Source organism: Leptonotus elevatus, chromosome 14 (genome assembly GCF_054856555.1).
Source record: "Leptonotus elevatus isolate MCC_2025b chromosome 14, RoL_Lele_1.0, whole genome shotgun sequence".
Classification (NCBI taxonomy): Eukaryota; Metazoa; Chordata; class Actinopteri; order Syngnathiformes; family Syngnathidae; genus Leptonotus; species Leptonotus elevatus.
The window spans coordinates 12,103,630-12,118,142 of NC_141252.1; the positions used below are offsets into that span (position 1 = coordinate 12,103,630).

General features: G+C 39.9%; 1 protein-coding gene across 1 annotated transcript in view; it reads right to left on the bottom strand.

Annotated features, from left to right (window-relative positions):
• The window catches only part of LOC147163004 (inositol-tetrakisphosphate 1-kinase-like), a 28,994-nt gene extending 14,481 nt beyond the window's left edge, over window positions 1-14,513 (bottom strand). Inside the window, exons 1-3 of the mRNA XM_086095285.1 lie at window positions 14,290-14,513; window positions 13,700-13,877; window positions 8,147-8,171 (exon numbers count right to left, since the gene is read on the bottom strand). Coding sequence (XP_085951411.1) covers window positions 8,147-8,171; window positions 13,700-13,794 — 120 coding nt within the window. The 5' untranslated portion in view covers window positions 13,795-13,877; window positions 14,290-14,513. The remainder of the gene's footprint in view (window positions 1-8,146; window positions 8,172-13,699; window positions 13,878-14,289) is intronic.

Here is a 14,513-nt window from a genome sequence, read left to right on the forward strand (position 1 = left end):
AATAAAACATTTCATATTCAAACACCTAAACGTCCAGAGAAATCATAACATTTCCAACAATAGAAGTCTACTAGCTTAATGCGTAATATGAAACACCATACACAGTTGAACAAAAACTAACAAAGATGTTACGGTAATTATACACCTTTAAAAGCTGCTACTTTGACACACGTGGCTCAGCAACACATGCAAACAAAGCATACAATACTCATAGGCATATATTCTCACTGCTCTGTGGGTACAAGGACCATTAGTTATATAGCTCAGTTGGGGACCTTCTCTGCCCCTTCTTCTAGCGCTTAATGATGCTGCCTATCTTCTATTAGACCACAGTGCTGCCTCGCATGTTGCAGCACAACACTGAAGGCAGACAACTCCAAATTTGGGCTTGCCTGTATTCTGGAAAACCCCATAATAAACAATGATATAATGGAGACGCGGACGGTGGCCTGGAGTCAAACCAATGTCACGGTAAAAATGTGTATTATTATTTTTGTATCCGTCCAAGATGTCAATGCCTGATGTTGACACTAAAGCCCGATAAAAACTTTTTTGGAAGAATGTTATATGAATGGAACATTAAGCTTTAATATTTGATTTCAGTGCTGTTCAAACATGAAACAGACTGCAACCTGAATTTTCAGATAAATAAATACATTTTCATACAAATCTTACAGTATGAACATGTACTGATTAGTATTTTCTAAATTTGAGTAAAACAAATAAATAAAATCACAATAATCAATTTATAGATTCGTATTGGGATTAATCGGTATCGAATCGAATCGTAACCTATGAATCGTGGTACGAATCGAATCGCCAGGTACTAGGCAATTCACACCCCTAATCTGTATATACATGACAAAAAAAAGTTATCATGATTAGGTACTTATTGTATCTAGGCTGAGAAAAAAATAAAATGGGGAAGGAAAATACAAATCTTTTTTTTCTTAGGTTGAATTAGAATGTGTTCATTACATGCACATCATAGTCAACAGATATTAAATTCACCTTTGTTTAAAACTACTCATTCCGGTCAGCAGATTGTTTGCACTGGCCAAGTGTCTTGCAAGTAGAAAATCCAGTTCTCAGAGAGAGATAAGAGCTGGTTGGGACTTCACGCACACACACACGCACCTAAAAATCAACTTTACCAGTGATAGATTTGAGCTGACAAGCACTTCACTGAAGAAAAGTGAAGTCCATTTCACTGAGGACTAAGTCAGTTTGTGTTGAGAAAAGAACATCAAAACAAAAAAGAGCATTTAGTCTGTTAGTGTGAGAGACTACACATAAAAGTTTCCAAATACACGTGTCTTTAAAGCTTGTGGGGATTCTTTCTTTCTTTCTTTTTTTCTTTTTTTCGAGCAGATGTCTCTCAATTAGGGAGTTGAACATGAAGTCATCACACCGAGGGATGAAATAGCCTCTAATGTGCATGGGGGAGTGAAAAGTGCAATTGTTGTTGATAAACATGATATGAAACATCAACCCAAGACCTTGGCCGTGTGTTAAATAGTAGCACTAAGTCAAAATGTCTGACTGACTGATTGATAAAATGTACTCGGCTTAGGTCAAAGTGACAACATTTTTAAAAGCACGTTAGGATTCCTAAATGGCTACAAACCTAATCAGAGCAAATTCACAAAAATAGAACAACAACAGACAGCCGAGTCGTTATTTGTTACTGAGTAACGGAGACCAGGTCTTGTATGCAAAATGAAATAAAAATATTTAAACACCTGTGCAAATAAACCAGCTAAGGTCAGACTACAGAAGCCACAATATGCAAACCTGCCTTGTATATACCTTCGTCACACTGTCAGGGGACGATCAATGTGAGATCGTAAAAAGGTACGCGGTTTTGGTTAGTCAAGGGCGGGCCGCTTTCAGAGGAACACTAAGTTAATGATTTGTGAGAGGTGATAGATTACTCATTATGGCACCCTTGTTCCTTTCACAAAGGTGTAAGTCTGGAAAAAATATTTTAAAAAATCACATGATTAGGTTGCTGTTTTTTTTTCTCTTCAAACACGTCACAGAGAAGATAAAATCCAATAGTCATTCCAGTCATACTTAAACGAGGGAACACATTTTTTTGAAAGGCTATATTAAATTCTGAGGTCGCTAACAATTGTTTGTAATGCTACCAAATACAAGAGCACATTGTAGAGAGTAGACCTCTGCCAAAAAAATGAAGAATGATGCCAGATATTCTAAACAGTAGATTCCATCCACTTTTCCACTGCACGGTGCTGGGTTCAGCTTTACCTGCCTTGAGCTTTGGTTTTCCTCTTCAAAAGTGTAATGTGGGAAACTGTCAAAACGGTGTCCGGCATGCGGCGTAACCTACTCATATTCACATCTGAGGCACGGCAAAGGGGTAAACTAGCATTAGCATGCATGTTTATTAAATGTTTTTCATATTTAGCCATACATCCTGAAATGACAATTACATGGCAAGGATGATGAATTTGCTTGACCAATGAGGGTAAAACCAGCAGTGGTTTAGGTCATCATTATTGAAGCAGTATAATCTTTTGCCAATGACAATAAAGTTGAAAGCTGTTTTGAGCCAGGTCGGTCCCATACAGACCAAAAACAGCATTATTGTCTTTAAAAGAAGCAGAGTCCAAAATAGCTGGTTCATTATTTTTTTTTTTAAAGGTTAAGCAAATTCAGGGACAAAACATTCCCACTCTGCCACAAAACAATTGAAGAGAAACAACCTGGTGTTTTCGCAATGATTAATCATCAAATTCCTGGATTGACTTCAACATTTTATGGTTTCTTTGATTGGCTTCAAACTTCCACAAAAATTTGTGAAAAGTGGTTGCGTAAGAATACATTTTTACATGACGTATGCTGGTGACATATTGCACAAAAGCAACCTCCCACTCACCTCCTCCCACTCACCTCCTTATGCTTCACCAAGTCAATATAAAGTCAACCCCCCCCCCCCCCCGAAAAATGCTTGTCAACAATTATGTTCTATGCAGCCCCGCCCCCGTCTAGACAGTAAATACGGCATTCTGGTTAATATTGCGTTAGTGGAATATGAGTTAAGCAGCAAAATCCAGCAGTTTTTAACAATATCAGAAGGCGGCCATTTTGCCACTTGCTGTCGAGTGAAAATGACATCACAGTTGCTCAGGTCTCAGGTAACAAACCAATCACAGCTCCGCTTCAGAAAACAGGTAAACAGTGATTGGCTGAGCTTTTTGAACTGTGATGTCTTCAATCGATAGTAAGTGGCAAAATGGCCGACCCTGAGATGGATAAAAACGGCTGGATTTTGCTGCGTAACTCACATTTTGCGAATGTAATATTAATCAGACTGTCATGTTTAGGCTAGTGAGGTCACATATAACATATCATTGTCAAAAATTGTTTAAGGTTGACTTCCCCTTTAAGTATAAACTGTAGAATGTTAGAGCCCAAATGGTTTGTGGTATATTTTAGTGAACTGTCCATCAGCCGTAGTTGAGGCACATGACACATGCAAGAGACACGTCGGTCGGCTTGGTGCCATGACATGAATAGACCCGTTATGGTTAAGTCAACACTCATAAAGGTATGCTGTCACCTGTGGATAAACTCCCGCCCAGGAATAAAACACAAGTTGCAAAGGATCGTTTTTTTTGTTTCGGTTTGGTCATATTTCAGTATAAAGCGAAGTAGGTAGGTAACAATCTCAAAAATGAATAAATGCTGACCACAAAACAGCATCAACTGGCAAAGACGGAGAGAATGAATTTCATCCTGTGCACAGACAGAATGAGCCTGCTTTCGAGCTCCCACCAAAAACCCAGCGGTAAAGTCATTGATGTGCTGCTAAAAGCTAAAAGCAGACATGTCAACTGACGTCTCTGCCGACCCCTCTGGGACCGGGACAGGGGGGGGGGGGGATCGGAGAGAGCTATGGTAGTGATGGACAGCACAGAAAACACGCTGGATCCTGAGGGGAGAGGCTAGGTCAGGGCCAATATATTTCCAGCTTTGATGCTGCTCTGTAACGGGGCCGGGCTACACTCATGGGAAATAAAAGATTTTATACAAACGCTGGGGACCGAGGACATAGGAGGAAAGTTTAGTTGAACATAACCTTGCCGAACATAAAACGTTACAATGTAAAATGTTAGCCGTACGATGCCGATGGGAAAAAGAACAGATTTGTTGCTTTGTTTTTGTTGACCTAAAAACTTAAGTCAAACCACGTCTCTTTCTCAGTTTGATCTCATCTGACTGTTCCTAAGATTGCTTTGACAGAGTGCATGCAAAACTCAGATTGTGATGAATGATGCATTTAGTGGGCAGTGTGGCACCCCACATCCTCGTGTGAGAGAACATGTGTGTCTGAGAGGCTAAACGTACAGTACGAGGTGATCAACATAAAACTAAAAAACATTTAAACTAAAAAAGTATGAGCTTGCGCAATAGAAGAAGCCTTTGATTTATCATCCCTTTTGTCGAAAACAATATTTGATTTCATCTTTACCTAATGTCATTGTTATTATCACCATGAAAATATACAATTACAAAATAATAATTTATTGACAGCCTGTCAAAAAAAGTTAGCCAACTACTAGGATGTTTGCTAATAGTCAAGTAGAGCCTGGCTGACATCATCTTTTGTAACACTGATCATAATCTCATTAGCGCGCCAACCACACAATCAATATGTACTCAAGATACGATGTACCAGAAATTACCTTCGCATTTCTTAACACTTGCCCTATAGTAAAAAAAAAACTGTAACTCAATAACTTTCTTTGGCCAACCCAGTCAAACAAAATTGATTTACTGCAACTGGCTCTCACTTTGAGAGCGAATATCGGCTTTCTGAAGCGCAGTGCGTTAATCTCATCATCACTCTGAGACGCAGACAGGCTAATGTACAGATTCCTGCAAGGATGGGCCTCGTGAGCTCGAGGCACGAGGGTCAGTATTGATGAGCTGGTGAAAAATTGCATGGAGGGGGCGAGTAATGCAATAGTGGATGTGAAAAAAAAAAAGAAGCAACAGTTATGTTGCCTGAAGAAGCCTGAAGAAACAATTATGTAAGTACAAATAAAACAAATGAAGCCTGTTTTCAGCGGTGACAATCCTGGTTGAAGCAAATTGTTTTCCCACATGCAAACTAGAAAAAGCAAGTCCCAAGGGTAGCTTTTTTTCCTTTCTTTCGTTAAAAAAAAAAGAAGAAGAAAAAAGATCCCTTTACACAGGAGAACGTCACCACTAAATCTCTGGAGAGCTTTTACATCTTAAACCACATATGCTATGACATGAACATTTTGTGAGCTTTTTTTTTTTTTTTTTTTTACATCAAAAATGAGTCAACTAGCCAGATGGTCACATATGGGATGCTACTATAAAATCAGTGAGGGCAAGAAGTTGAGAAGGAAACCCTACGAAACATGTCATCATGCTGGTGGCTTAACGGGCTGCCACAACATCAGCACAAGTAGAATGGAACCTCTGAAGTCGAATGCCAGCAGTTGGACCACAAAATGTTTGAGCAAAAATTTTCAGGAAAATTCACCAAGAATTCATTCGAGACCAGCGCTTATCTCAACTCCACAAACTTGTTTTTGGTGTTTTTGGTAGTGATGATGACAAAGAGGGACAAAATGACCATAAAAGTAAATGGAACGTCATGTGAGGTAAGAAAGTGGTGTTTACATTCGATTTAAACCGTAAACTTTCGATTCCAGCTCCACGGTGCGCTTTGTTTTTCTTTATTGTTTGTTTCTATATAATCAGTATGAGTTCATACAGTATGTTTAATATTGCTTCCCTGTATGCATGTAGTGACTGTAAATATCACACCGTTTGCTGGAATTTATGACTTGTGTACAGTAATCCGCACCTTGCCCAATGTGGACCATTTGCAGCTGACCCAAATTCAAAAGTCTTTCTGTATTGGGACATTAACCAAATGAACTGAGTTATTTGCACCATAATGTTTTTTTTTGGTTAATCCATCCATTTTGTACACCGTTGATCCCCCCTGAGGGCCGTGCGCGAGCTAGAGCCCATCCCAGCTGACCCCGGTTTAGCCACCAGCCAATCTCGGTGTTATTTTTTTTTCTCGCCAGAGATACAATTAATTCATCCAAGAATATACAAGGTTGACTTGTTATCACTAGGATTAGTCAGTCTGACTCCTGGGGCAAGGTTGCGTAAATAAACTGTTATTCATTCTACTCTAGACTTCTAGAGTGTTTTTATTTAGCATGGACGTACAAGTCACAGTAGGGCCCGGATCCAGAAAATGGGGAAAGTATTTTTCCCTATCACGGAGCTAGAAAAATGCAGCATTGATTAAAAGAAATGCAGCATTGATTAAAAAACAAAAAAAACAGTTGATGAATTGTTGAGCAGATAATTCACCAGGGAAATAGGAGAAGACAGCTTTGTACACAGACTTGTGTAACAGGGCTGAGGCATTACAATGGCTGTCATTCTCTCCCCTTGTGATGTGGCCATTACAGTACCGGGCGCTGACTGGAAATGGGTGCAGCACAGATAGTGCAAACAGTGATGTCAATGGGCATCAGTGTAAAATGAGCTCCTTTAATTGGCACTGACAGCGCCGCTTCAGATATTACGTTTTTGCCTTTTGCAGGAGGGATCAAATCCACTGAGCGATAAACGCAGTGAAGTGTGGAGGGCTGTTTAAGTCTCGGGATCTGCGAGCTGCTCTGAGTGTCTGAATAGCTGAAAGCACAGTGGGAGGCAAAGCATGCTTACATTGGGATTATTCCCATGACCAGCTTCTAACTGGGTGTTCTGCAATCGACGGTGTAGCTAGCACAAGGAAGAAAAAATTATTGCAAAGTGTAAAGGGGAAAAAAGTGACACACCGGGATACTTTGCCTGAGAGAAAAGCTTGGATCAATTCCTCTTGCATCTTACTGACAAGCACTTTTCATCACTGAGCTCCCAGGATTTTGGATTTGAATAGTTATTATCCGACTGAATGTGTAGCGTGTGTACATGCACAGGGAAATGTTTTATTCCTGTGTTCCTTACTGCCCTGCGGATAATAGTTGCTAACCCTGAACTCAAACAGGAAGATCATTTATTTAATTTGCACCAACTCTCTACCAGATTAATATGATTAACTCATTCACTGCCATTGACGGCTATAGACGTCAACAATTTATTTGAACTATTTCTATTAGTTTAACATTTTTTCCACAGAAATAAAATTTGTGATTACTATTGAAGTCATGCAGTTAATTACCGACAAAAAATGTAATCGCCTGACACGATTTAAAAAGAAAAAAGAAAAGATTATTAAAAATTAGGGACGTCAGGCGATTAATTTTTTTTATCGTAATTAATCACATGACTTCACTATTAATCACAAATTGTATATCTGTTCTAAATGTACAATAAAAATAATTCTAGGTTTTCATGCTCTTGTTGAAAAATGTTAAACTAATAGAAATAGTTCAAATGAATTTTTGACGTCTATAGCCGTCAATGGCAGTGAGTGAGTTAAAGAGTGTATAATGCATTATTTTTCGATTAGACAGGATAAAACCGTTTGTACGTGCGAGTCTCTTCTAAATATTACAAGTGTGTGCATTTGCTTATGAACACTGTCTGTCTGCAGTACAAAGTGAATAGATGTGTTAATGGAGAAAAAAAAAGCATCAAAGAACAAGTGGCACTATCAACAAAGGAGAGAAACCTAAATAGCAACTGCTTGGTTTCTGCAAGTTTAACCGCACAGGGATAATTCTCCCCAGAAGAACAAAGCTGGCATGCTTCAATGGTACACGCTTGTAAATGCATTTCAAAAAACTAAGCCACGGCTTGAAATCTTTCATTCATGAGCAACATCAGCACATGTAAGAAAAACATTTGACTTTGACTTTGTAGTCTAGTGCTTACAAATCATTATTACATGCAGCATGTTGATACATGTGATATACTGCTAAATCAAAGTTCAACAATTCCTGGAGGACACTGAGAAGAGCAGTGAAGAAAACAACAACAATTCGTCATGTCGGGAGGAACTACAATATTGTGAAGGAGAAATAAAACCATCAGCACAAACCTCAATTTCATACAGAGCAGAAATAATTTAGAGACTCAGTTGGAATTGCAACAAAAAGCACAAATATGAACTTACCTGAATAACCTCTATCCCTCTTTTCCTGAAAAATAAACAGAGCAAAGTATTAGTGAATAAAAGCAACAGTCAATAACATATAATTAGTCATAAGCATGATGATGGTTTTGGTCGATAAGTTAGTAGTATTGATGACGATATGTTGTGTGTTACTAGATCTTGACTCAATACAGCGAGGTGCAACTAGCTGCAATTAATTCAGTCTCAACTCGTTTGTTACTTAAACGCCACGCTGCCAGGCTCATTAGATACCAGAGGGAACCCTACTATAATATTCTAGGATAATAAAGTCATAGAAAAGCTTTGTCATTATAATAACTTCAATTCTTCTTCAGGGATCATACTTTGAGAACATATTGAAGACAATCGTTATACACAACCAAGTCGGACACATTAAGTTATCCTGGAATATTACGATTCACTGTCCAACAAATTCCGGTCCGTATGAGAGTGGAACATTGATTAGTAATAGGATAGTTGTCAACACAGTTCATGAGACACATGACCATGACAGGATGTAACTACTTTACAAATAAATTATAATGTGGAGGGAGAGAGAAAGAGAGCGAGAACCACTGCAAATGTAAGGCTATACAACCCCCCCCCCCCTTAGAGCCTGAGAACATTTGACTTATCAGACATGCTTTAAATTAAAAATCTGTTGCTTGGCAACCAGCAGACTCTTTGTAAGAGAAGAATTATAATAATAATAATAACATTTCATTCCACTAGACTGGCCACATCAACGCTGTGTTTAAATTAGAAGTTCGAAGCATCCGAGATCATTCAGCTGCATTACCGCCATCAGACAAAGCGTAGAACAAACATTTGGTTTGAAACAGATAGAAAACAAAATAAACAAACAAAAGCGATTTGCACCAAGGACACAAAAAAACGTTTAGCACCCGGCCTTGTCCATGCTAGTTGTTTTTGAGGTTATATCCCCATGACAACAGCAGCTCGGCTATTCACCGCTGCACAACAATGTAGACATTTAATACTGCAGCTGCTGGCTCGTTTCATGCCCCGTGAATGCGGTCGTCAATTGTGTCATCCCGTCTCAAATATGGAGGTCGTCTCGGAACGCGAGCGCTGCCGACAGAGTCAAGCAGGCCGGCGTCACAAAAATGTGAGGAAGCACCGGTGGCACATAAGATTTTATTGTCAGAGGTGGTATCATATGTCCATTAACTTCTGTTTGGCTTTTATCGTACATCAAGATGAGCCTGCTGCCTTACAGTACATGTAGACAGGTTGCAAAGTTTAGTGGGTGTGTCCGTGCCCTGAAGTAACCCGTTTGAACAGAGAAATGAGAACAAAAAGCTTGTTACTGTAATTCCACACTTACATTTCTTGACAATAATATGTTATATGTGACCTCACTGGTCCAAACATGATATTCTGATTAATATTGCATTTGTGGAATATGAGTTATGCAACAAAATCCAGCCGTTTTTCATTCATCTCTAGGGGGCGGCCATTTTGCCACTTGCAGTCGACTGAAGATGACATCACAGTTGCGCAGGGCTCAGGCAAGGACCAATCACAGCTCACCTGTCTTCTGAAGCTGAGCTGTGATTGGTTGTTACCTGAGACCTGAACAACTGTGATGTCATTTTCACTAGGTAGCATGTGTCAAAACGGCCGCCTTCTGATATTGATAAAAACTGCTGGATTTTGCTGCTTAACTTATTTTCCACTAACGCAATATTAACCAGACTGGTGGGGCTGCACAGAACATATTGTCAAAAAGAAATTGGGGGAGTTGACTTCCTCTTTAATAGATCTGATTAGATCCCTCTAAACCACTGAAATATAACTTAGTGGCTACTTTTTGTTAGCTAGCCTCTTTTTTTATTATTATTATTATTATTCAAAGGACGGGTGAAATAATCTCGCAGTTAAACCAGGCACTCCACTGTCACTCGTCCTGACTGTCAGATTTCCCTTTTTTTTTCTTTTTTTTTTAAAGAACGGCTGCTCGAATCCCTGTTATATAAGGACTGTGAACCTCACAATTCAATTGAACCTTACAAATGTATTAATACATTTTTTAAATAAGAAAAATAGCACTCTACAGTATTGCACTTCACGAAAACATAAGTGTACTTTAACAGAACGTAAAGAATTAAATAGTTTGTGCATCGTCTGATGCTTATGATTTGCGTACTTTGGCGACCAGGAATCAGTCAAATACATACAGGCATAGAGAAAAGCATACAATAAGACCATTTCAACTAAGCTGCAGTAATTTGAGTTGTTTTTTCCCCCCACAGAGGATGCAGAATATACACCTGTGATTATTGTTGTATGCTCTGTCTGCATGTGTTGCTTCAGTACATTGGAATGTTTTTGTTGCGTGTCAGCAATTTTAAATAGCGCCATATAAAATAATGAGCATATGTAACCAAACAGAGAGCACTATTTTTTTTCTTTTCAAGTATGACTATCATGCCACAACAACTGGTTGCCACTTTCCACAGTTTTTTTTTTTTTTACTGTAAGGCCTTTAGTCCAACGAAAATGCCGTGTTCTATTGTTTTTATTATTTTTAACATGTTAAGCTAAACATATTTCTAGACTCATATGAGCATTAACAATGTTGCTATATTACTTAAAACTGAACAGTTAATAAAGGTTTTATGATGTAAACAGTTTCACCCTGAAACTGATGATTTCTAGTTACAATTTTTCCTTTGGGGAAAATCGTTTTTGAACCAAATTGGGGGTTGAAGGGCATCCCGGAATGGGATGTATTCAACCTCTGACGTCCAACTGGAGAATCAGCACATTGTAACAGACTGGTGGAAATCAGCTTGGAGTCAGAGTTGAATACAACGTTGCCAATAAATGTTGCAACTGAACTGTTTTATTATAGTGAATGATAAACTAACCTAACCAGCATGCTATACCTGAGGCGAGGGTCATGTCTCACTGACTGAAATAAAAATACAGTTACAAATGAGAGTTAATCTGTTGCGTTTTGTGTCCAGAGAAATAGGCAACTTGATTTTTGCATTACGCGCAGGCAGGTTGTCCTTAATGGATCAGCTATTTTACAACCCAGTTATGAGCAGGGGGAAGTTTTCAAACGGTTACACGCACACGCGTGCGCGCGCACACACACACACACACACACACACACACACAAGGACACGACCATAAGCCTAAGTGGCTTGAAAGCATCGTTGAGCGAGTGCACCTAACTCTCTCTCTCTCTCAGGATTCTCTCATCCAGCTGCAGGAGACAGGAAAGGAAGAAGTCTCATTGTCAGTTGCGTGCCACGTGATAAACAGCAACAAACCACTGGGGCGCTATTTAATTGGCGTGCCTTTTGGTGAAAGGAAATATGTTTTCTAGGAAGGCATTAAGAACGTTTGCCATTTTCTCAGCATTAAATCAACCTTTCAACGTGATGTCACGGTGAATGTTCCTCAAGTAGTGTACATGACAACAACCCAAGAGACGGCCGAGTAGGGACCTCCTGATAACACAAAATGCAGCTGATGTTGACATGTGAGAGTCCTACTCTCCGACTTCCATCTTTTCCTTCCTCTTGAAGATGACTTTTCGTTTCTCAAACAGTGACAGGGGAAATATCAGTAAAAAAGAGAACTACTGTAAATGACGTCCCGAGTAGACGCAATCCCTTTTCCATTTAAAGTAACTATTTCTTGTGCTATTTTTTCTTCATCTTCCAGGTCTGCTGGGTAGGATCTAGAGAGGGCACTGGTGGCTGCTTGGGAGTTTAAAAGAGATTAAAAATGTTTTGAGGATTACACTGTAGTAATCTGTGCTGGCTCAATCGGGTCACTATGTGAGGCAACAACCCTCTTGCCTCTTCACACACTACACTGAACAGTGAACCCAATTAAAAAACTCGTTTGTATTCTTTTTTTTTTTTTTTAAGTGTTAGGCAACCGTCACAGTTGAAGTATTGTGGCGCTGGAGCTAGCACGTTCCCAATCCCATAGACATTGTACGTTATCTTATCCTGAAGGTCTCAAGCGCTCGAGAAAATCATGTCCTGCTTCTGACAACTTACGTAACTTTTGACACTGTTGACGATGGATAAGATACAACAAGATTCACATTCGTCACAGCCTGCTGCGTCGGGCCCACAACCAGGACCACCCCTAAGATACATGTCAAACCCAAGGCCCTGGGGTCATATCCGACACGCCAAATCCTTTTATGTGGCCTACAAAAGCAAATATAGCATACTCTCGTGCTAAATTCAGCTGTTCCTTTCATTTTGGCAGAAAAACTTTTTTTTAAAGCAGATATTACAAGCATTTGTTTCCCCAAATCCCTTATTTGGTTGTCACTGTTTTACATGAATTCATCATCATCTTCTGCATCAACGATTTTCTATTAAAATAATGGCAAGTAATAACAACCCCAGACTGTTTCCTGTTATATAATTAATATAAGCCTAATGCACTATAACCTGTAATGGATCACCAAGTATACATCCTTGTCATATTGACACATGTAGAATGCCTTGGACTGTAATTGCTTCAAAACAATGGACTAGTCGACAATTTGGAAGTTTCTGTGCCTTGAGCGCTTGCCACATTTAACACACAGACACTCGTCTTGCTCTGAGTGCCATGTCTCAACAAGCTTCCACTTAAGACATAACAAACACAACCTTTGCCAACCAAGGGCTTGACTCTGGTATTCCCTCTGTGCATTCATGCAAACCACCAAAAAAATTCGGGTCTAAAATGAGGCATGCATGAATGCAGAAGTGCAGCAATGCTGATGATTTAATCAAAATGAAACGTTGCATAATGTGCAAATCGCGTCTTAGAGGGTACACAGGTGGTACCACTCTGAGTACTCAAGTCTTGAGTAGTCACAGATACCGATACCACTAGTACTTTTCATACATATAATCCCTCCCCCCCACCCAAAAAAAAAAAATATTTTTAAAGAAATACCTCTACAGCCCAAAATAGCATTTTCCCTTATAATTGTATAAAACTAATAGCAATTTTCCATTCTTCTAATTTCTAGTTCCTGATGGTTAAGCAGCCACAAGAGGGGACCAATACTGGTATCGACCACCGTCATGTGTACCTTGAAATAAAGCCTGGTATCGGCCTGATATGATACCTTGTATCAGTACTCAACTATCCCTATCTGTGACTACTCAAGAGTGGAGCACGTCTACTGTCATCGGTCTGGGGGGAAGAAAAATAAAAATAAAAAAAATAAAAATAAAGTGGCATTGAACATCCCAAGTTTATATATTTTTTTTAAAAGTTATTTAGTCTTAGCAATGCCACCACTATAGATACTTTTGTCTTATTGGATGGCAATGCACATTTTAAGGTTGAATGTAATTGGTCTGACAATGATGTACAGGCCATTATCACGATGATTTTTTAAAATATATATATTGTGCAGCCTTACCCAGGACCTTTTAATAGTTCGGAATGACAACAATTGTGTTGAAGTCAACCAAGCATCACGGAATGGCTTGTGTTGGACTTCATAGCTTCCATTGTTCATGCAAATGAGAGGTACTCAAGATGCTGACATACCTGCACAGATCTGCAAAAGCTTGAAAATTCAGTTTCTTCATCTTCTTCTCACTGAGCCAGTAGCCGACTCGCCGGCCTTTTAGGAAGGTCTGCATCTCCACTGATGCTCCTGGATCCCCTCCCTGGACGCGAAGGATGTGTCTGACTCACTGGCTGGCTGACTGGATGAGGGACCGACCTAAAAAAGAAACAACAACACAAACAGGAAAGCTGTGTAAAGTCTCTCACCACTCCAATCCCAATAGGGAGTGTCGTGCACACAAACGGGCACCAGGTTTGTGAAGTCCATGACGAACATAATACAACAAAAACAAAACACACAGCCTGGAAGCTTGACAGGTTATGTGGAGCATCAGTCAAACTCATGCACGCGCCCCTCCAAGCTAACTTCACTTGCTAATGTTAGCTGGCTAGCTTGCTAGTCCAAACGATGGCACAGCAGTAACACAAATAAGGTGCAAAAACGGACGGGCAGGCCGATATGTAAATGTCGTATTTACAACATTTCGACGCGTGTTCGCCCAGACATGAAAAAAGCGCCGTGGCTGCGAATAACGCTCGTGACGAGGCGCCGCGGAGAGCTAACTAACCTGGCACTTTTGGCAGTTCGCCCCTGAATAGAGCTCCTCTTCAGGAACTAGCTCGGGTAGTTTCCCATTCTCGGCCCGCCAGTTGGAGCAAAGGGAGAAGTTTCCAGACAAGGTGACAGTTGACAGGCACAGCTGGAGTCACGTTGCGATGTTGCTGGTGCTTTCTCCCCTCTGTGTACGAGCTCTACTGACTGACTGTGACTGGCTGCACACACCCAGGATCC